The sequence below is a fragment of the Hevea brasiliensis genome, chromosome 5 (assembly GCF_030052815.1).
Source record: "Hevea brasiliensis isolate MT/VB/25A 57/8 chromosome 5, ASM3005281v1, whole genome shotgun sequence".
NCBI lineage: Eukaryota > Viridiplantae > Streptophyta > Magnoliopsida > Malpighiales > Euphorbiaceae > Hevea > Hevea brasiliensis.
The window spans coordinates 55892093-55916569 of record NC_079497.1 but is presented as its reverse complement, the minus strand read 5'-3'; the positions used below and the strand labels follow the sequence as shown (position 1 = coordinate 55916569).

At 34.5% G+C, this 24477-nt stretch overlaps 1 protein-coding gene across 2 annotated transcripts in view; it reads left to right on the top strand.

Annotated features, from left to right (window-relative positions):
• Positions 1–7241: 7241 nt before the first annotated feature.
• The window catches only part of LOC110637695 (calmodulin-interacting protein 111), a 30451-nt gene continuing 13215 nt past the window's right edge, over positions 7242–24477 (top strand). Inside the window, exons 1-4 of one of the 2 annotated variants that reach the window (XM_021787962.2) lie at positions 7242–7503; positions 11311–11458; positions 11553–11872; positions 12416–12574. In XM_021787962.2, the coding sequence (XP_021643654.2) occupies positions 11582–11872; positions 12416–12574 (450 nt within the window). In that variant the 5' untranslated portion in view covers positions 7242–7503; positions 11311–11458; positions 11553–11581. The remainder of the gene's footprint in view (positions 7504–11310; positions 11459–11552; positions 11873–12415; positions 12575–24477) is intronic. The other variant, XM_021787972.2, reaches the window with a different exon arrangement.

Sequence of the window (24477 nt, the reverse complement as noted above, 5' to 3'; positions counted from 1 at the left end):
GAGTTGTGTCATTGAGTTTGAGGGAAGTTGGGATAGATACCTCCCACTGGCAGAATTTGCATACAACAATAGCTACCAAGCTAGCATCCAAATGGCCCCATATGAAGCCTTCGTATGGGAGAAAATGTAGAACTCGGTGTCTTGGATGAATTGGGCGAAGACAACTGGTAGGGCTGACACAGTGAAACAGGCTGAGGAGAAGGTAAAATCAATCAAAGCCAACTTAAAGGTTGCCTCAGACAGATAGAAATCTTATGCCGACCTGAAGAGGAAAGAAATAGAATATGTGGTTGGCGACAAAGTGTTCCTCAAGGTGTCACCATGGAAGAAGGTATTGAGGTTTAGAAGGAAAGGTAAGTTGAGCCCTAGGTTCATTGGCCCATATGAAATCATCGAACGTGTGGGTCCAGTGGCCTATAGGCTAGCTTTACCACCAAAGCTGGACAACATCCACAATGTGTTCCACGTGTCTATGCTTAGAAGATACCGCTCAGATCCTTCACATGTCATCTCCAGAGAAGAAATTGAAATACAGCCGGATTTGACATATGAAGAAGAACCCCTACGGATCCTGGCTCGGGAAGTAAAAGAATTGAGGAACAAGCAGATTCCATTGGTGAAAGTGCTTTGGAGGCACCACAACACCGAGGAGGCAACTTGGGAAAGTGAAGAGACGATGAGGCAACAGTTCCCTCAACTGTTTGCATCAGGTAAAATTCGAGGACGAAATTTAAATTAGAGGGGAAGAGTTGTAACACCCTCCCGGTAACAACTCCGTACATTCTCTTTATTGACGGTGTCGATGCAGACAGCTAGAACGTCCGGAAAAATATTTAAACTAAAGTCAGAAACCATAATTAACTCAAATATTAATAAGAAAAATTTAGTAAAAATTTTAGAAATAAAATACAACCAAGTTAAACGAGCCGGTGCCCTAGCGAGGGGTAAACCAGAGGGAAGTCGCAGTTCTCGCAACGAGGAGCCCTAGACCAGGGGGAAAAATTATAAAATAATTATTGGGACTCCAGAGAAGGGTCATTGAGGTTCCTATGGCATTAGAATGCCAAGAAAATATTTAGAAAAATTTTTCAATCGGTACAGATAATTTTGACCCGTTCAGCCAAACGGAGGGCATTTTGGTCATTTCGCCTTCAGAGGTGATTTTTGGCCGACTTGTCCAGTTGAGTAAATAATTAATATGACATAAAATATGAATAAACATTACTAGAAATTAAATTGAAAATGAGTAGTGGAGAAAAGAAAGGAAAATGGGAAAAAGACTTATTTATGACATCATTGTGATGTCATTTAAAATTTTTCACCAATCACACTTAAAGCAACTAATTGACTAACAAATAAAAGAGACTAAAAGAAGACCAAAATAACAAAAATTGCAGCAGCCATCTCCCTCCCCAAAAGCCAGACGGAACATGCCCTAGACCCCTCCATTGATTTTTTTTTCAATCAAGCTTAATTTCTCCCTTTGTTACACCACTAAACCCTAACCCCTTTCATTAAACCTTGACCATATCACTTGGGGAAGCTTTTGGCAGCCAAGAAGAAGAAGGAAAGTGAAGTTTTGAGCTTGGGAAAAATCTCCCTACAAGAGGTTAGTGCATATATGTAGTTAAAACTCATTAATTCCATGATTGAGGCTTGTAATGGATGAGAAATTGTGAAATAAATGAAACAAATTCATGTGTATGTCCACCATAGAATTCTGCAGCCCTAATAGAGGAATGGTTTTGATTGTTTTAATGGACTTAAAGTGAGCTAGAAATGGTGTTTAAGGTATGAATATGCATGGTGTTGAACAAGTGTGCTAATTGAGGTTTATGGGTAAATTGAGTTGGACATTAGGGTTTTGAGAAGTGAAACTTTGACTTGGCTTATGAAACTGTTAAAGAACACTCTAATGGTCAATTAGTGACCATTTGAGGTATGTTGACCATAAATTGGACTGAAAAATGGCTTGGCAAAGAGAATGACTATGTTGCCTAAAGACAGCAGAATGGGGCGAGAATCGGTCAATTACACAGCCATAACTTTGGCTGTGTTGGTCCAATTGGTGTTTGGCCAATTGGACATGAAACTAGGCTTATAATGGCACATTTTGGCTGAAGAAACCATGCCCAAAAGACCAACGCAAGAGGACCAAAAGTTGGCCCCAATCCAGATACCACTGCGGCACCTCTGAGAAATGACCAAATGAATAGTAACTGTTCATTTGGCCATAACTCACTGTAGAAATGGTCAATTGACCTGAAATTTTTACAGCAAAAAGTTAAGACATAGACAAACAACTTTCATGAAGGAAGCTACCCCAAATTATGACCAGAACCAATTCAAAAATGCAATCACGATCCTTTGCTCATGTTACTGTAGATGTGGTAATTTCTGCAGAATGAGAATCCGGCCAGCTGTGGTCTTTGGGCCATATCTGGAGCTACAAAACTCCAAATGGAGTGATTCAAAAAAGGAAATTCAACTAGACAAAATAAGGAACAACTTTCATGTTTGTCATTTCTTCAAATTCTCACTGCAATGATGTTTAATGGAACGATAAACATATGCTTCAAAATCAAATTTTCTACCCTCTTGGTTTTAAGTTAGAAATGGTAAATGTGACCAATCCCAACAAGTGTTAAAAGCAAAATGTGGTATGTTGGGAGTGCCAAAACCAATGTACTTAATTTCTACCTAAAAGTCAACATTTTAGTTGACCAAAGAGGTGAATAGTGATACCGAAACTTGAAATTCAAAGATTGAAGAATTTTAAAGTATCGAATGCCCTAGTATACCTAACAAGATTGGTTTGGATAGTTTGGCATGCCAATAGGGTTCAGATTAGCGATCGCACATAGCGATATGCCATTCTGTGATTTCATGGCTTTTAGCCATTCGACTTTGTATTGAGACTTGGCCTTGTGCACGATATTATTCTGACATTGTTAGCTACATTTGCACACCGGAGATGCATATGTGACCGATGGTGTGACGGCCGAGGTACTAGGTACCCAGTGCGGTTACCCGTTATCCATCCGATGCGTCTAGTGTAGGTTACTTGGGGCAACCAAATGAATAAAAGTGAACAAAGTTAATGAAATAATGAATATACCAACACCAAACAAAGAAAGCATACACATTTTATACACATTTATTTTCTTGCTATTTTCTTTTATTATATTATTGCACCACTAAGCATTATTGCTTAGCGCGTTGCTTTTGCCACGCGTAGGTACTGGAGATCCCGATCGTGAGCCCAGTAGACCACAGACTGGGTGAGTCCATCCTGCAGTTCTCCACAGTGTCCTTGTCACCTCAAGTTTTGCAGTGCATTGGTAGGACACTAGGTGTCATTTTGGCATTCTGTAATTAAGTTTGATTTTCTTATATGTAATTAAACTTGTGTAATGTATATTGATGTTCATGTAAATTATGAAAATTGTATTTGTAAATGGAAAAGTAAATGTTTATTTGTGATATATATGTGATCATCACATGTGATGGATGACTGAGAATTGAAATTGAAATGTTGAGATTTTGGATATTGGAGTTTGAGATGATGGAATACAAATATTGGAAGTGTTTTTAACAGGTTCCGAAGAACTGTTTTCTCCATTTTTAGCCGGTACTCTGCCGGATTTTCTTTAAAATTTACGGAACCTCAAATAAATTATGATTTCAATAAATGACTTAAATGAGTTATATTTTACAAGTTATATTCAAAATTATGCTGAAAATTAATTATGGTATATTAGAGGGTGCCGGTACACCGTGTGGCATTACTTACTCGGGTATACTGTACACGGGTAAGGGGTGTCACAACTTGTGTGTCAGAACCTATATAAAACATGAAAAATCTTTTTCTCAACTGTATAACAATTGAAACATCCTTTGATCCTTTTCATATTTACACTTTTCCTGAATAAGAAATGATGTAACCTGATTCTGCCAGTATAGAAACTATAATGGATGATGACATGTTCTCTACCAAATAACCAAAAAAACAAGTCAAATTTTGCTACTTTCTCGCCAAATTTGATTGGTATCATCACGTGCCTCCTTCCACCCTGGAATTTCAAATGCATTATTTCTAGATATTTTGTGGCAATGGCTCTTAAATGTCAATTCTAATGGGTCAAATGTAAATAAGGACCCTCTGAACTATATTAATCCTTCAGTGTTTGTATCATAATGTAAAATATTACAGATTTAAAATTGTTAATTTAAATTTTCATAATTTTCTTTTAAATACTTTTAGAAATATAAAAGTGATATATTCTCTGATTTGCAAAAATCGAAGTCATCTAATATTTTATTTGGAGAGAAGAAAATCATTTAAACTCAATAGAAATCATTAAAATTTGAATTCGAATTCATTTCATTTCAATCCATTCAAATATATCATGATTGGATTTTTGAATTTAAAATTAAAATTGATTTTATACTTTTTATTGAAAATATAATTTTAAAATATTTTTATTTTAAAAAAAGCATACTATTCAAATAAAATATCTTATTCATTTATAAATTTTTAAAAACTTTTCACTATGCTAATAGAATTTAATTAATTATTATTTTAAATTGATTAAATTCTTATTGCGATTAATTTTTTAATATATAAATACATAAAAAAATAAAATTAGCCTCTCAATTTAAGTTTAATAGTTAAATAAGCGTTTAATATTCTTTTCATGTGTCTGTACTTGAGATTAAATCCTTAATATTTACAGTGCAATCGTTCTATTGATTTGTATCACAGTTGATTGTATGTTCAGTTGTAGAAGCATCTTCTTTGACTCATGTATGTGTATTAGAAAGAGACATGCATTATAAGCCAATTTCTTTAATATATCAGAGCTTCTTGGATCATCATTTTGATCATGAAAATTGTGTTTACTTTGAGCTAAAATGTACAGGGAAATTCTTCATTGTGGATTGGGACACTCAAATAGTTTAGATGTAGATTAGCCTCCAAAGTTTACACATTTAATTACAAATAAAAGAATGTATGTTTATTTTATTGCTATACTAATATCTATTTTTTCATGTCCTTTAATTTTAATGATTATTATGTTTTTTAATCTTATACTGTTATGCCATATAGTCTAGTTATATGGGGTTCATATTTATTTATTTATTTATTTACTTGTGGGTGTTAAATTTTATACAAGGATTTAATGTAATATTTTAATGCCGACTTATATATATATATATATATATATATATATATATATATATATATATATAATTTTAATACTAATTATATATAATTAATTTATTATAATTAACTAAATTATGATATATAAATTATAAGCTATCTAAATCGACTTAAGTTATATGCCTAACACTTATCACTCTTATATTATGACCTAATTTAATGACTTTTTAAAGTTCTTAAAATATTTACTAATAGAATTTCTTTTTTTTTTTTGGAACTACAGTCTGTCTTACTCTCTTTTGATCACTGTCTTACGTTATTTTCTTCATTGCTTTCGGTATCACACAGGTAACTAATAAATACTATAGAAAAAAATGTTAGTTTATGAATGTTTACATTTGACATTTTAATTTGTAGATGCATGCATATCAATTTTTGAGGGGATACTCTGCCAGATTTATTTATTTATTTATTTTGTTAGAGATTATTCTAGATTTTCTATATATCATAATAGTTTCTTTAATCAAATTTATCATATAATAATCTTAGAAAACCCGTCCAATGACCTATTGACAATTAATGTTAGTGGACAATGGATTGTCCTATTGGACAAATTGGAATTGTATGCTCTACATAGGAATTGGATGGATATAAATATGTATTATATATTTGTAGAAATTTTGTAACATCTCTCATTGTTCTCTGAGTGCAGACTTTCTGTTGTGCGCTTGGAGAACTAACGAGACATGCTGCTATAATTTTTACAAATATATGACATGTTATTATCTGTCTGTTATTGGCAGAGACGATGCAATTCTGATTGGGTTAGAGCCTTGCCTTTCAACGCATGATTGAGGATATGAACAAACCTAATATTACTTGCTTATTACACAGATGTTAGCAAAATGGGATCAGATTGGAGATGCATGTATGCTAAGTTAAAAGATAGCCGACTGACCTCAGAATTCGATTTCAAACTAAAAATAATTTTACAAACAGATTTGAAATGGAATTCCTATTTCTATTTAAAAATTGAATGTGTTTCGGTTTTAAAAAGTGTTTTATTTTTTGTTTACAATTTAGAAACTGATTAGAAACAGAAATCCATTTCAAATAAATTGAAACCGAAAATATTAGTTTCTAAATTGAAACGGATTTTGAAACCGAAATAATGTGGTTTGTAAATTTTGAAATAGAATATCGGTTTTAAAATGATTTCAGAAGTTGAAACGAAAGTCATATTCAATTTTTAATTAATTTAGAAACATGTGGATTGGAAACTAAATATTTCAGTTTAAATCGGTTTCTAAATGTATTTAGAAACAGATTTTCACTGATTTGAAATCGAATAATAATTTTCAAATCTCTTTTTTTCTTGTAGCGTCTCCATATATCTATTTCATTACGTGTATTATTACTCTCTCTCTCTCTCTCTCTCTCTTTCTCTCTCTCTCTCTATATATATATATGTATTATTATTCTCTTTATATGCTATATTTAAAACCCTCTCATAACTATCTAAACCCCTCAAAACTCTCTCCTTCAATGTGTAATTACTTTCTATATGTATCTATCGCTCCTAGTATTATATATTAATTTCATTTCATGTATTATTGTTCTCTCCCTATGCTACATTTAAAACTCTCTTTATAATTATCCATACTCTTTCAATGATATGTTAAATTATAATAGATGAATGATATGTTAAATTATAATATAATTTTCATTGATAATTTGTTAATTCAAAATAGTTTAGAATTTAATTTTTTTAAATAATTAAAGTAAATTAAACCATATTAATATAAAAAATAATTTAGAAATTTTTTATATTATAAACTTAAGTTTTATAATTTTTAATATTATGATTTAAAAAGTTTTTTACTAAGTTTATTATGATTAGCTTTACTAAGTTTTAATATTGTGGTTTAGAAAGTTTTTTTCTTATAAAAGCAGCTTTTGGTATCTATTTTACCTTAAACGACGTCGTTTTGAGGAGTCCTAATTCATCGCTTTTTTTTTTTCCTATAAAAATAGCTTTTGGCATCTATTTTACCTTAAACTACGTCGTTTTGAGAAGTCCTACTTCATCCCATCCGTTCTTTTGCTTCAGCCCAGCCGTCGCCCTCCTTTCCTCTGAAGCCACGATTTCTCTGAACCAATAGCCTCTCAAGTCTCATCTTACGCCGCCCAACCCACAAGCCCTCCCCCTCTGCCATAGCCAGCATCGTCTCAATCTCATTTCAGTTTTTTAGTATCTTCTTCAACCTCTCTCTTATCTCAGTCCTGGCTCTCGCTTCTTCACAGACGACCTTCAACCTCAAGCTCGCCGCTCCTCGCTGGTTAGTTACCTTAGAATTCTGATTTTATGGTTTTAAGGTGTTTGGTGCTTTTACTGTAAAATTTAAATAAGACTATGAAATCCAATTACTCTGTGATATTGTGATTTGGTGACTTTAGATCTCTTTATAATGAGTTAACTGTAATTTTTTTCAATAGCCTATCCAAAATATAGTAGCAATTGGTACAAGCATCTGCATGTGCATAGATTCATGTTTAGTGCATAGCTTCCTCGGTAAATATTGCATCTGCAGTGTTTGCCATGTCATGTTGAGTTTTCAGATGCATTTTACACTAAGTTAATTGGATTTGATAGTCTTACCTTATGGTAATTTAGTTAGTGCATGCATTTTTGTGTGTGGGCTCTCAGATTCTTTTTGCATCTAAAGTTATTAAATTTGATAATTTTCATGATATTGTAGTCTATTTGCTTCAAAGGTGAGCAATAAATGTTCAATCTTATAATTATGATTTATTAACGTTGTGATTTTGCTTTTTTATTTGTGTTTAGGGTATTTTGAGATGAGTTTTTATGCTAGCAGTGATGCTGCATTTGTTACTCAGCCATTATATATATATATATATATATATAGTTAATATTATAATATATAGTCTTATAAAGTGTAATATTCTAAAATTTTTTTATAATTTATTTTTGAAGTTATTGAAGGAATTTTCATCATGCCTTGGGATTTTGGAGTTTCAAGATTATTTCTATGAGTTGTTTTAGAAGTGTTGTCTTTTTGAACTTCTTGTTTTTATAATTTTTTATTTAATTTGTTATTATTTAGCATGTACTTGATGATATTTTTCTCATGTTTTATATATTATGTATTATGTTTGTTTGAATTATGAAAACTTTGATTAAAATTTAGTATTATGTTGTTTAGTTACTGAATTTGCAATGTTTGGGGTTGGGTTCAGGTAATATATTCTTGTCCATTTTTCCAACCAAAATGCATAATGAAATAATGGGTTCGGTTGGGTTGTGTAGTATGCGGGTATTAGTAATCGGATTCGGGACGGGTTCGAGTAGCACATATATTATGCGGGGTTCAGATTCAAATACCTTAAAATTCGTGGGCACCTACCCTTTGCCATCCCTAATCTAGTCTTCACTTGATTAAAAGTTTCTAACCCTAGAACCTCTATTGTCTGCAATCTCACGTTCTCCATGGACGACTCCCTGTGGCCGATGCTCCACTCCAGAGACTTCCTTGGTCGCCGATGATCGCTTTATAGGTAGTTTTATCCTTTTTCTCTTCTTGTTGCTTTCCTTCTCTACTCTGTCAAATACGGTAATATCCATTCCTTTGGAGTTTGGTCAGTACTTGGTTGATTACTATCCTTGTTTCTTTTATTCTTTTTTCTTTTTGTTGTATTCAAAGGGGCTCTTGGGTTTGCAACTATTTGGGTCACTGATTGTGGTTTGCAGTGATTTGGGTAGAGATGCATGGTAATATTTCGTTTCCTTTTAAATTACGGAGATTGCAGTTATTTGGATAAAGTTTTCAGATGTTATATAGTTTGCATGTTTGCATCTGAATTGAAATTTCTTGTTAATTTACTTTCATCTCATATATTTTTTAGTAACCATGTTAAGTTTGGATAATCCTGATTTGGGAAATAATATAAATAACCATGTTAACTTTGATGAAGTAGAATACACAAGAGTCCTGACCCAGTAATTGTGACTTCTTTATTGTTGTGCTATTCTTGGTTGTGATTATGAAGCACCAAAGCTTATAGCAAAACACTAATTTTCTATGTTCATTTCACAGCACCAAAGCTTAGAGTGATGTATTTCACTGCATAAGTCCATTTTTCTACTTATGTTTTAAAATTATTATAATTTTCATAACCATTCACTTAGCTGATTAAAAGAAGTAACAATTTTTCCTAGTATGCTAATGGAAGCAATTATGTTTGATACACTGTGGCTGACTTGCAGGTGCTGTTATGTTTGCTTCTATGGTTAATCTGTATGATTCATTGATGATTAGGGCTAATTCTTTGCATTTGCTAATTCTGCCTATAAATTAGAATTTGTATTAAGAAAATCCCTGTACCTAGGTCAACAAAGTAGTGGTGTTAGTGTAGTGCATTTGCTAATTCTGCTTATAATTGCATTTAGTGTAATGGAGCATTTGTAACTGCTACAAAAGGCAAAGTAGCATCAGGGTGATGTCATGAATCATGTTCATTTGATGCATAAATGCTGCTTGAATTTGTTTTTGCTTCTCCAATCTTTGTGTGAAATTGTGACTACATGTTCATTTGTCTTCTTTTTTAGTTCCTGAATAAGAGAATGGATAATATTTTAGTAATGTTTGATATTTTAACAAACATCATCATGCTCAATGAGTGGGTGTAGTCCATGCGTCTAACCATGTTGGTATGTGGGTCTTTTGAATTTAGTGCAATTCTTGCAATCTTCTATTCTATCTTCATGTCAAAGCATCTTGTAGTATTTGTTTGCAGTTTGTATGTTTTTTTTGGTGTGTGTGTGGTCTTGCTCTTTTCCACTTCAAGTTCGTAATATGTTAATTTTATTGAATGTGCTGGTTACTTGAGAATACTCATATCTATGATGCCTAAAAGTTGTTTCATTCATATCACCTTGTCTATATACCCATATCATGCATTGCTTGTAGCAGCAGGAGCTCAAGGAAGGTTTTGGCCATTTCCCTTGTTGCATTTGATCATTTAAATGGCCCATCTAATCAGTTTTCTTAGTTCACAGCCTGTCTTTAATTCTGTATATTATGATCAAAATTTCATTTTAAAAATTTCTGAAATACCAAGAAAAAATGCAAAAAGGTGCTATGAATGTGGTCTTCTTATAGTTAATCTGCTATTGATGATATCCATGGATGCTTGTTAATGTCTCATTCTTTGATTCACATGCCCTTTTTCTCATCTTTGTTTCTGTAGAATAGCTTGTATGCAATGCATAGATAAAATATAAAAAGAAATTCAATGAAGAAACATATTTAGTTTGCTCTTAAGAAATTTGCAGTACCTATTTTAATGAAAAACATATTTAGTTTCTTAAGGAATTTGCATCCATACATGTAAAGATGATTCTTTGAAGAAATATGCATGCAAAAATATTTTTCATAATTGAATTTTTATGATTTCTTTACTGATATATGCATAATTAATTCTTTTTTTTTTCCTAGAGTTTTTAGATTTATATCAACCAACAATTCGAGAGTTGCTGAATTTAGAAGTGTTGAATTTATAAAAATAGTAGACTTAGTAGTGCTTTTATTATTTGGGTAAAGGAGGCCTATTTTAGGCAATATGATATTTTAATTTTATTATTTTTTTGTTATTTTAAAATTTAATTATCATTTTATTGTACGTTTTAAATATGATTGTGTGGTGAATTAATTTATTATTATTATTGTATTTTTTTGGTTTAATATTTAGATTTTATCAAAAAGAACACCATATAAAAACATGAATAAAAAATAATTGATTAATATATATATTTTTTATTATGGAAATAGAAAATTGAAAAGCACTGCAGTCTAACTTTTTCAATGCTCAAAATGGATGGAGTAACCTGACCGACTCAATGCAACGTTTTATGCCATTGGGTTGGGTCGGTTTGTACCATGAATTTGCAAGCATTTTGTAAAATTTGGATTGGATTGGTTTGGAGGTAAATGACCTCCACACCAACCAATGAACAGCCCTACTTGTTTCCCATTGGTGGACTTTCAGCTTGCAATCGCCTTTGCTTTTCTGTTCCAAATCTCATGATGTAAGTGTTTCTCCATCTCTGTTGGTCGTTTTTACAGTTTTAAAACCTACTACGCTGAAGCACTGCCCTGGATAAGTTCCAACTGCCCTGGATAGGCTCCAACTCCTAAACTGCTAAGCCCTGGTGATCTGGTTCAAGCCTTCGCCTTTGTTTCATCCTTCAACGGTTCTATGTTTCTTTTTTAGGTAACACATTTGGTTGCTGGAAATCATCAACTGCCACTTAAATTTCTTTCTTCATCCATGCCTTAATCTGTATTTCAAATTTTTCCTTCAACAGTTATCTGTGCTCTAGGGTTTAAGCTAGAAATGCCTTCAAAGGCGAAGAAGCATTCAAAGACAGTTTCAGGGCTTTCAAATTTTGATCAATCTTCGTCTCCTGGAGCACCATCGTTGATTTCTTCTGCTGATTTAGAAATTCGTGAGCAGGATCTCATCCTCTCTCTAGAACAAGCATCAACCAGATTTCCTTTTATGATTGGGAAATCTGCTTTCATTGGTCGAGTCACTGATGTCGTTTCTGAGTCAAGAGGATGTAAAATTTGGCTTTCAGAGTCTTCCATGGTTGCTTCTTCCCTTTCCCCTGGTTCCGTTGTATCGGTAATTTGCCTTGTGTTTATTTCTATTATACTAATGATTATTTCTTGGATTTTTTTGCATAATCCTTATGTTATTAGTTGGTGCGCTGTATGCAAATGTGAGTACCCAAATGGAGCTTCAATAACAGTAGAAATTGATTAACCTACATCAATATCATGATCATCAACTCCTAATCTCTCTCTCTCTCTCTCTCTCTCTCTCTCATTGTTAAGAGTACCCATTTCACACCAATGTTTTTTGATGCAGTGGAGCAAAATTGCCTTTGTATTTACATTCTTTGCATGCTTTTTTCCCCCTAATGATTTCTTTTCTTGTCTTTAAAATTGAAGCTTTGATTCCAACTGAATTTTTTTTTTCATGTTGATGATAGTATTTTTCTTTCTTTAAAGTTGGTTAACTTTCATGTTCTGTCTATTGTTTGTCTGTGTTATCATTGTATCTGTTAATGTAATAAGCGGTGAAGAGTTTGCATCTTTTGTCTTGTTTTTCTATTTTTAATTAATTACTTTTGTTGCTGAATATAATATGCTAATCTTGTTGCAGGTTTCTCTTACTGCTTCAGAGAGAAGCATTTCTAATAACTTTCCTCTCAGCTCAATATTAGATGAATGTACTAGTCAGTTCAAGTTTGAATCTGTGGATCAAACAGCTAATGAGTTAGGAAACTACTTTGCTTTCGCTATGGTTTTTCCTTCCAATAAGGTTTGGCAATCTCTCTTTTTCTTTTTTGTTCTTGCATACCAATAAATGAGGAGAAAGAAGTAATGTCATATTTGTTTATGAAGTAATGCTATATTTGTTTACTTAGTTATGCAGTGAATTTGGAAAGATTTAGCATTGGTCCAAAGCAAGATCAATAATTAATATTTCAATAGGATGAACAACTTAAATTTCTTTAAGTATGTATTTTCCTTTTCAACATTCCATTTTTAAGGGTTTTTTCCCTGTGCTAAATCTTGTAAAATCATTGCATTTGAGTTTTTATAATATTTTCCCTTTTTGTGTGTGTGTGTGAAAACTGAAAAGTAAGGACAATAACATAGCACTATCATGCACCAAGGGGTGAATTTGCATACAAGAGGGAAATTAAAAAACAACAAGCATTGCGCAAGTCTAAGGTTCTATCAGTGTTATCAAGGCGAAAGGCGACACTAAGGCGATAGAGTACTCTATGACCTTAGGTGAGAGGCGAGAGGCGAGGCGAGGGCCTTTTTGAAGCAAGGCGCCATAACTTTAATTGTTTAAAATATATATATATATATATATATATATATATATATATATATATATATACTTTTAAATAGTTGATAAGTAAAAAAACATATTAAAAAGAAAAAAAATATTATTAACAACAAAGTAAACTAAATTTTATATATATAAGTAACAACTAAATTTGAAAATAAGTAATAATGTCCATATAAATTACACAATTACTTACCAAGAACAAAAAGAAAATAATCAAATTAACAATAAATTAATAATACCCATATAAAATAAACATCTAATACCTAATTAACAAGAAAAAAGCAAAATTAATGAAATTAAAACTAATTAACAAGAATAACAAGTAAAGGTAAACTCATTAATAACAAATTAACAATACTCATATAAATTAAACAATTAATTAATAATAATAAGATAAAAAATCAAATTAACAATAAATTAATAATACCTATATAAAATAAATAACTAATTAACAAATAATGTCTAATTAACAAGGCAAAAAGTAAAACTAATCAAATTAACAAGAATAACAAATAAAAATTAAACTAATTACCAACAAATCAACAATACCCATATTAATTAATCAACTAATTAAATAAGAATACAAAGTAAAATAATCAATTTACCAATACCCATAAAATTTAAATAATTAATTAACAAGAATCAAAAATAAAATAATTAAATTAACAAATAAATAAATAATTAATAATAACTAATTAATAATAAGGAGAAGGAAAAAAAAAATAAAAAGGGACTACTGAAAGAAGAAGGAGAGGAGAGGGGGAAAAAAAAAGAAAAAATAAAAAACAGTGCCTGTGCGCAGCAGCAGGAAAGAAGAAAAGTGGAGAGGGAGAAAGCAGAAAAGAAAAAGACTTGAGAGAGAGATCGAACAGAGGAAAGAAGAAGAAGAAGTCGTGAGAGAGAGAGGTCGGAGGGAGGAAAGAAGAAGAAGAAGAAGAAGAAGATAAGAGAGAGAGAGAGAGAGAGAGAGAGAGAGAGAGAGGGCTTACCTGTTCTGTCACGAAAGGAAGAGGACCCGGCGATGATCCGTCCCTGTCGTTCGTGAAGTCGAGGAAGAGAGCGGCTCTGTTGTCTTTGTGAGGTTGAGGAAAAAAGCGGCTCTCCTGTCTTCGTGAGGAAGTGGTGTGGCTCTTTTGTTGGCATCAGGTAAGTGGTAGGTTTATTGATTTTTTAATTTAAAAAAAAAAACTTACCGTTGCTGTGAAGAGGCGTCGCCTCTCGCCTCTCCGGCCTGAGGCGTCGCCTCCCCAAAGTCTAGCCAGGCATTCCAGTCGAGGCGACAGAGGGCCGCCTCGCCTGGGCGCCTCTCTCGCCTTTGATAACACTGGGTTCTATATGTTTCACAAACATTTGGGTAAGTCTTGTAAAACATTTTTTACATTTTCTAGTTTTTGGCAAGCTTAGGAAAATAGGTGAATGTAAAATATCCTTCTAGTCAAAAGGAAAACTATGTCATGGTCTAAGCAAATGACTTCCTTGTTCTCAAACGGGAGGTAATTTTTAAGGTTTAATCTGAACTCATAAAAAGAGAAGAAATTTGTAAGAGAACCACATGGCCATATACTCACTAGTTTAAAAACCATTGCTAACCTTCGCAGTTCATCACTGGTTTGACCACCACAATATATGCTTTGTTTTTTGTTTAATATTCTTTCCTATTTAAACTATGAATAGTAAAGGCTTAATAGTCAATGTTATGAAAAGTTCAGCAGGCTCAACGGGAGCAGCTGGCTGTTATGAGTTTTCTTGCAGGCCTTTCTTCAGAGTATGAGACTGTTAAATCTCAGATTCTATCTAGTTCTGAGATTTCCTCTTTGCATGAAACGTTCACACGGGTCCTTCGTACAGAGAGTACCCAATTTTCACAGCCTGCCAGTAGTGCTCTTATTAGATGTAATCCAAATGGACAACAGGGTAATAGAAGAGAAAGTAGAGGAGGAATTACAGGCAATAGAAGTAATCAGCGTAATGGAGAGGCTAGTTCTAATCAGGACTCAAGATGAGTCACTTGTTATTATTGCCATGAGCCTAGCCATAGAAAATATAATTGTGCGCAATTTCAGAGGAAAAATCAGCGATCACAGATGGCAAATATGGCAGCAGAGAATTCTACAGTATTTTCCTTTGAGAAAACTATTTTGGTATCTGCAGAGAATTTTGCACAATTTTCCTAGTATCAGGCATCTCTAAAGCTTACTAGTTCCCTTGTCACTGCGATCGCTGAGTCAGGTAAATCCATTACATGCCTTGTGTCTTCCTCATCCAAATGGGTTATTGATTCTGGTGTGACAGATCACATGATAGGTAATTCTAGTCTTCTATCTGCTTTTCAGTCTAATCTCACTTCCTTTATTGTTACTTTAGCTGATGGTTTTACTTCTTGTGTCATGGGTTCTGGAACTGCGAACCCAACTTCGTCAATTTCTTTGTCTTCTGTTTTGTGTCTACCAAAATTCTCTTTTAATCTACTTTCTGTTAGTAAACTTACTCGTACCTTAAATTGTTCTGTTTCCTTTTTTCCTGACCAGTGTTTGTTTTAGGATCTTACGACGAAGCAGATTATTGGTAGACGACGCGAGTCAGGTGGTCTCTAAATTCTGGAAAATCATGTACTGCGGTCGCTTGTTTGTTCCAGTACCTTAACATCTCTTGAAGCTCATTGTAGATTAGGTCATCCTTCTTTGTCTACCATGAAGAAGCTGTGTCCTCAATTTCAGTCTTTATTAGTACTAAAATGTGAGTCGTGTCAGTTTGCAAAACATCATCGTTTGCCTTCTGTGTCTAGAGTCAATAAACTGGCTTCATCCCCTTTTGAGTTAGTTCATTCTGATGTTTGGGGTCCTTGTTCTGTTACTTCTAAAACTGGATTTCGTTATTTTGTTACTTTTGTTGATGATTACTCTTGTGTTACCTGGTTATATTTGTTATGGAAAGTCAATCATTATATTATTTCTGTGTATATTCTGTATTCTGTATTCCTATTTAGGATTTCTTATTTAGGATTTCTTCCTAATTAGTATAACACAATTATAGGAATCAATTGTATATAAATACCCATGTACAGATTATTTGAAATCAATGAGAATTATCTCTTTCTACATGGTATCAGAGCAGGCCATCTAGGGTGACTATTTGTTCTCACCACCCAGCTCAGGAGAGACCTTGGCCGCCGACCGGCCGTTTCGATTCCGATCAACATTGCCAGCGTCGCCTCAATCCCCTTATTCCACCACTGTGTGCTGTTGCCTGATCCAGTACACCATTAAAGGACTTCTGAGGTTTGGCTCTCAGATCCTATTTCGGTATTTACTTGATTTGTGATTTTGGATTATTTTGTTGCTGTCAGCACTTTGGATTAGCGTTTTGGTTAGTTTCTTTGTCTCAACAAATGGCAGACAATAAGAATGTTATTTCTGATGTGATTCCGATGATGACTAAGATCACGGAACACAAACTTAATGGTTCAAATTACCAGGTGGAGTAAGGCTGTTAGGGTCTATTTGCGTAGCATTGATAAGGATGATCACCTTACTAAAGATCCACCTCATCGATGATACACAACAAACTTGGCTAAGGGAGGACGCTCGGTTGTTTTTGCGGCTTGAACTCGATTCACGGTGAGGTAATTAGTTTAATTAATCACCGTGAATTTGTTAAAGAATTGATGGATTACTTAGATTTTTACGTATTACGGTAAAGGGAATATCTCCGTATTTATGATGTTTGTAAGGCATTCTACCGTCTTGAAAGAGAATAAGTCTCTCACGGCTTATTTTATGGATTTTAAAGCGGGTATATGAGGAACTTAATGTATTGTTGCCTTTTAGTTACGATGTGAAAGTTCAAAGAGCCCAACGAGCAAGCTGTTATGAGTTTTCTTGCAGGCCTTCCTTGAGTATGAGGCGCTAAATCTCGATTCTTTCGATTCGAGATTTCCTCTTTGCATGAAACATTCACACGGGTCCTTCGTGCAGAGTACCCAATCTTCACACACCGGTAGTGCTCTTATTAGCCGTAATCCAAATGGACAACGTGGTAATAGAAGAGGAAGTAGAGGAGGAATTACAGCAATGTAAGTAATCGCGTAATGGAGAGGCTAGTTCTAATCAGACTCAAGAGGAGTCATTTGTTATTATTGTCATGAGCACAGCCATACAAAATATAATTGTCCAGCCTTCAGAGGAAAAATCAGCGATCACAGATGGCAAATATGGCGGCAGAGGATTCTACGGTATCTTCCTCCGAGAAAAGCTGTTTTGGTATCTGCGAAGATTTTGCACGCTTTTCCCGATGTCGAGCATCTCTAAAGCCTACCAGTTCCCTATCATCGCGATCGAGTCGAGTAAATCCACTACATGCCTTGTGTCTTCCTCATCCAAATGGGTTATTGATTACGGTGCAACAGATCACATGACAGTAATTCTAGTCTTCTATCCGCTTTTACCTAATCCCACTTCCTCTCATTACTTTAGGCGATGGTTCTACTTCTTGTGTCATGGGTTCGGCTGCGAATCCGACTTCGTCAATTTCTTTGTCATCTGCTTTGTGTCTACCAAATTTCTCTTTTAATCTACTTTCTTAGTAAACTTACTCGTACCTTAAATTGTTCTATTTCCTTTTTTACGATCGGTGTTTGTTTCAGGATCTTACGACGGCGATTATTGGTAGAGGACGTGAGTCGTGGTCTCTACATTCGGAAAATCATGTACCATGATCGCTTGTTTGCTCGATCGTAACACCTCTTGAAGCTCATTGTAGATTGGGTCATCCTTCTTTGTCTACCATGAAGAAGTTGTGTCCTCGATTTGATCTTTATCAGTACTAGAATGTGAGTCGTGTCAGTTTGCAAAACATCATCGTTTGCCTTCTGTGTCTAGAGTCAATAAACGGGCTTCATCCCCTTTTGAGTTAGTTCATTCTGATGTTTGGGGTCTTTGTTCTGTTACTTCTAAAACTGGATTTCGTTATTTTGTTACTTTTGTTGATGATTACTCGTGTTACTTGGTTATATTTAATGAAGAATCGTTACGAGTTGTTTTCTATCTTTTGTGCCTTTTGTAATGAAATCAAAACTCAATTTAATATTTCATGCATATTAAGAAGTGACAATGCTAAAGAATATTTTTCAGCACAATTTCAGTCTTACATGACACAAAATGGCATTCTTCATCAGTCTTCCTGTGTGGATACCCCATCCCAAAATGGCGTGGCCGAAAGAAAAAATCGGCATCTTCTTGAGGTAACTCGTGCTCTTCTTTTTCAGATGAAAGTTCCTAAACACTTTTGGGCGGATGCAGTTTCTACGGCATGTTTTTTGATCAATCGTATGCCGTCTTCTGTCCTTAATGGGGATATTCCTTATACCGCTTTGTTCCCTACAAAATCTTTGTTTCCTGTTGAACCCCGTATTTTTGGTTGTACTTGTTTTGTACGTGATGTTCGTCCGCAGGTTACTAAATTGGATCCAAAGTCTCTCAAATGTGTCTTCCTTGGGTACTCCCGGATTCAAAAAGGGTACCGCTTTCTCTCCTACTCTTAATCGTTATCTTGTTTCGCAGATGTCACATTTTTGAGTCCACTCCATTTTTTCTCAATCATCCGTGTATGAGAGTCGGGGAGGAGGATGATATCTTAATATATCTTGCCCAATCAATGTCTAGTCCTCTCTCACACTGTTTCTTGTCTCTAGACCTACTCGGCCTCCGTTGTTCATGTTTATTCCAGAGATTGGAGATTCTTGACTCGGATCCTCCACTAGCTACTTCGTTGGGAGATCCTGTACCTCATCGATCATGATTCGATCTAGATTTACCCATTGCTCTTCGTAAAGGTAAACGTTCATGTACTTACCCTATCTCTTCTTTTGTTTCTTATAATCAATTGTCTTCTTGTTCTCGGTGTTTTGTTACTTCTTTAGACTCTGTTCCTATCCCTAATAATCTTGGTGAGGCACCTTTGTCTCATCCTGGTGGTGTCTTTGCTATGAAAGAAGAAATGGAGGCTTTAGATGCTAATGGTACATGGGAATCTATTGCCTTTGCCCACCGGTAAGAAAGCTATTGGTTGCAAATGGGTATTCTGATGAGGTAAAACCTGATGGTTACGTGGCTAGGTTAAAAGCACGCCTTGTAGCAAAAGGATATGCTCGGACATATGGGGTTGATTACTCGACACTTTTTCTCCCGTAGCTAAACTTACTGCTCGCTTGTTTATCTCTTTAGCACTACATATGATTGGCCCTGCACCAATTGGATATCAAGAATGCTTTCCTTCATGGTGATCTTCGAGGAGGTGTATATGGAGCAACCACCAGGTTTGTTGCTCGGGGAGTTGGGTAAAATTTGTAGGCTTGGAAGTCTCTTTATGGCTTGAAACAAAGTCCTAGGGCACAGTTTGGGAGATTCAGTGAAACGATCAGAATTTGGTATGCAAAGAGTAAGTGTGATCACTCGGTATTTTATAAGCAATGAGGTGGTCTAATTCTCCGGTAGTCTATGTGGATGACATTATCATCACGGGAGTGACTCTGCAGTATTTCATCTCTTAAAACCTTCCTCCAAACCCAGTTTGGACCAAAGACTTGGGATTATTAAAGTATTTTTGGGTATTGAAGTTATGAGAAGTAAGAAGGGTATTTTCTTGTCTCAAAGAAAATATGTCATCGATCTATTGACAGAGACAGAAAATTAGGTGCTAAGCCTTGTAGTGCACCAATGACTCCAAATTTACAAGCTGTTAGCGAGGATAGTGAGTTGTTTGAAGATCCAGAGAGATATAGGAGATTGGTAGGAAAATTGAACTACCTTCTGTCACTCGTCGACATTGCTTATGCCGTTAGTGTGGTAAGTCGGTTTATGTCTTCCCCAAGCGTTGCTCATTGGGAAGCCTTGGGACAAATCTTGTGCTATCCAAGGAGCTCCAGGAAGAGGTTTGTTATATGGTAATCATGGGCATTTGAATGTTGAATGTTTTTGAGATCTTGTCGAAATTTGGATCTAAGGTTGATAGGAGGTCAACCATTGGATATTGCGCGTTTTTGTTGGAGGAAATTTGGTGTCTTGGAAAAGCAAGAAGCGAGTGTAGTTTCTCGATCTAGTGTGAATCCGAATACAGAGCCATGGCACAATCGGTATGTGAGGTAATGTGGATATTTCAATTACTAGATGAGACAGTTTTAAGACCCCCAACTCGCGAAATTGTGGTGTGATAATCAAGTCGCTCTCCATATTGCTTCTAATCCGTATTTCATGAGCGGACCAAACATATTGAGATTGATTGTCACTTTGTTCGTGAAAAGATTCAACAACAGATCATCTCAACAGACATATCAAACCGGAGAGCGGTTAGAGATATTTTCACAAAAGCTCAATGGAGCTAGGATTGACTACATTTGTAACAAGTTGGGCATGATTAACATCTATGCTCCAACTTGAGGGGAGTGTTATGGAAAGTCAATCATTATATTATTTCTGTGTATATTCTCAGATTCTATTCCTATTTAGGATTTCTTATTTAGGATTTCTTCCTAATTAGTATAACACAATTATAGGAATCAATTGTATATAAATACCCATGTACAGATTATTTGAAATCAATGAGAATTATCTCTTTCTACAATATTTAATGAAGAATCATTCTGAGTTGTTTTCTATCTTTTGTGCCTTTTGTAATGAAATCAAAACTCAATTTAATATTTCTGTGCGCATATTAAGAAGTGACAATGCCAAAGAATACTTTTCAGCACAATTTCAGTCTTATATGACACAAAATGACATTCTTCATCAGTCTTCTTGTGTGGATACCCCATCTCAAAATAGCGTGGCCGAAAGAAAAAATCGGCATCTTCTTGAGGTAACTCATGCTCTTCTTTTTTAGATGAAAGTTCCTAAACACTTTTGGGCGAATGCAGTTTATACGGCATGTTTTTTGATCAATCGTATACCGTCTTCTATCCTTAATGGGGATATTCCTTATATTGCTTTGTTTCCTATAAAATCTATGTTCCTTATTGAACTCCGTATTTTTAGTTGTACCTGTTTTGTGCGTGATATTCGTCCACAGGTTACTAAATTGGATCCAAAATCTCTCAAATGTGTCTTCCTTGGGTACTCCCGGCTCCAAAAAGGGTACCGTTGTTTTTCTCCTACTCTTAATCGTTATCTTGTTTCTGCAGATGTCACATTTTTTGAGTCCACTCCATTTTTTCCTCAATCATCTGTGTATGAGAGTCAGGGGGAGGATGATGATCTCTTAATATATACTGTCCAAACAATGTTTAGTCCTCTCCCACAGCCTGTTTCTTCTGTCTCTAGACCTACTCGACCTCCCGTTGTTCATATTTATTCCAGGAGATTGGAGATTCCTGACTCAGATCCTCCACCAGCTACTTCGTTGGGAGATCCTGTACTTCATACTGATCATGATTCTGATCTAGACTTACCCATTGCTTTTCGTAAAGGTAAACGTTCATGTACTTACCCTATCTCTTCTTTTGTTTCTTATAATCAATTGTCTTCTTGTTCTCGGTGTTTTGTCACTTCTTTAGACTTTGTTCCTATCTCTAATACTGTTGGTGAGGCACTGTCTCATCCTGGCTGGTGTGATGCTATGAAAGAGGAAATGGAGGCTTTAGATGCTAATGGTACATGGGAACTGTTGCCTTTGCCCACTGGTAAGAAAGCTATTGGTTGCAAATGGGTATTTAGAGTAAAGGTAAATCCTGATGGTTCTGTGGCTAGGTTAAAAGCACGCCTTGTAGCAAAAGGATATGCTCAGACATATGGGGTTGATTATTCTGACACTTTTTCTCCTGTAGCTAAACTTACTTCTATTCGTTTGTTTATCTCTTTAGCAGCTACATATGATTGGCCCTTGCGTCAATTGGATATCAAGAATGCTTTCCTTAATGATGATCTTCAGGAGGAGGTGTATATGGAGTAACTACCTGGGTTTGTTGCTCAGGGGGAGTTGGGTAAAGTTTGTAGGCTTCGGAAGTCTCTTTATGGCTTGAAACAAAGTCATAGGGCATGGTTTGGGAGATTCAGTGAAGCAGTACAGGAATTTGGTATGCAAAAGAGTAAGTGTGATCACTCAGTATTTTATAGGTAATCTGAGGCTGGTGTAATTCCCCTGGTAGTCTATGTGGATGACATTGTCATCACTGGGAGTGACTCTGCAGGTATTTCATCTCTTAAAACCTTCCTCCAAATCCAGTTTCAGACCAAAGACTTGGGATTGTTAAAGTATTTATTTGGTATCAAAGTTATGAGAAGTAAGAAGGGTATTTTCATGTCTCAAAGAAAATATGTCCTCGATCTATTGACAGAAACAGGAAAATTAGGTGCTAAACCTTGTAGTGCACCAATGACTCCAACTTTGCAACTGTTAGTAGGGGATATTGAGTTGTTTGAAGATCCAGAGAGATACAGGAGATTGGTAGGAAAATTGAACTACCTTACAGTCACTCGTCCTGACATTGCTTATGCCGTTAGTGTGGTTAGTTAGATTATGTCTTCCCCAACTGTTGCTCATTGGGAAGCCTTGGAACAAATCTTGTGTTATCTGAAGGGCGCTCCAGGAAGAGGTTTGCTATATGGTAATCATGGACATTTGAATATTGAATGTTTTTCAGATGCCGACTGGGCTGGATCTAAGGTTGACAGGAGGTCAACTACTGGATATTGCGTTTTTGTTGGAGGAAATTTGGTATCTTGGAGAAGCAAGAAGCAGAGTGTAGTTTCTCGATTTAGTGCTGAATCCGAATACAGGGCTATGGCACAATCAGTATGTGAGGTAATGTGGATATTTCAATTACTAGATGAGACAGGTTTTAAGATCTCACTGCTTGCGAAATTGTGGTGTGATAATCAAGCTGCTCTCCATATTGCTTTTAATCTGGTGTTTCATGAGCGGATTAAACATATTGAGATTGATTGTTACTTTATTCATGAAAAGATTCAACAACAGATCATCTCAACAGGACACATCAAAACTGGAGAACAGTTAGGAGATATTTTCACAAAAGCTCTGAATAGAGCTAGGATTGACTACATTTGTAACAAGTTGGGCATGATTAACATCTATGCTCCAACTTGAGGGGGAGTTTTATGGAAAGTCAATCACTATATTATTTTTCTGTATATTCTGTATTCTGTATTCTTATTTAGGATTTCTTCCTAATTAGTAGAACACAATTATAGGAATCAATTGTATATATATACCCATGTACAGATTAATTTATTAAGGAGAATCATCTCTTTCTACAGTCAAAATGATCTGAAGTTTTTTGAGTGTTTTCAATTATATCCAATCCTTTTAATTTTAGCAATTTTATCCCAATTTCAAAAGTTAATTGTAAATTTATCCAATAGTTAAAATTGAAGTTAGGGGTGCTTGTGTGGTAGCTGACTAGGATGAAAATTTTTAATTGTGGAACTCACATATATGGGTACATTATTATCTAAAAAATAATATTTTAATTGCAATTATATGGACCCCACAATTTATAGCAAAAATAGACATGAGAAGCCTTTCTATTATTTTTCCTTCACAAAATCTAAATTGCATTAGTGGGATTATGCCTAGCACTTCTTTTTCCATACAAGAATGGGTAGCATGATGCCTCCAAGCCAACAAGTCATTTTCAATCAACTATGAAATTCCCTTGATAATTCAAGCTAACTCCCAAATGGCTAGTCCAATTACAACTCAGTAAAATTCCTATGATAATTCAATATGAATCCTTTTCTTCCATTCCACTTTGTATGATTGACTTAGCTTATGTAAAGGCAATAGTTGTATACCACAATATGCTATCTTTTATCGTTGTTGTCAAGATCCAAGATCCATTCGTAAGAAACTTCCCAAGCAAAGAATACAGTATTGGATGGTGCGATTCTTCCAACATGTCTTCCACGGGAAATTTGGGCCTTGTTTAGTCGGGGAAAACATTTTCTTTTTTCATTTTTCTTCTCTATTTTCCAATTTTCAATTATTCCTTCTCCCAAGTAAAAATTTAGTGAACTAGAAAACATGTTCTTTTGTCCAATTTTCCAATTCGTCATTTTTCTTTAATAAGATTTTTTAATTAGAAATTTGTTTTATTAAATAAGCATATTTTATTGAAAATAATTATTATTTAATCGTGATTATTCAAAAAGCACTATTATATTATCAATAAAAAAAAATTAAAAAACAATATTTTTTTCCTTTAAATTGATAAAAAAATTTTTTTGGATGTGTTTATACCAGGATATATTAAAAAATAATTTAAAAATAAAAAAGAACATTGCCAAAAAGGTAATAAGGTTTGAGCCTCAGCTTAGTTGTTGTAAAATGTCTCCAAAAGAAGGGAATGTGAC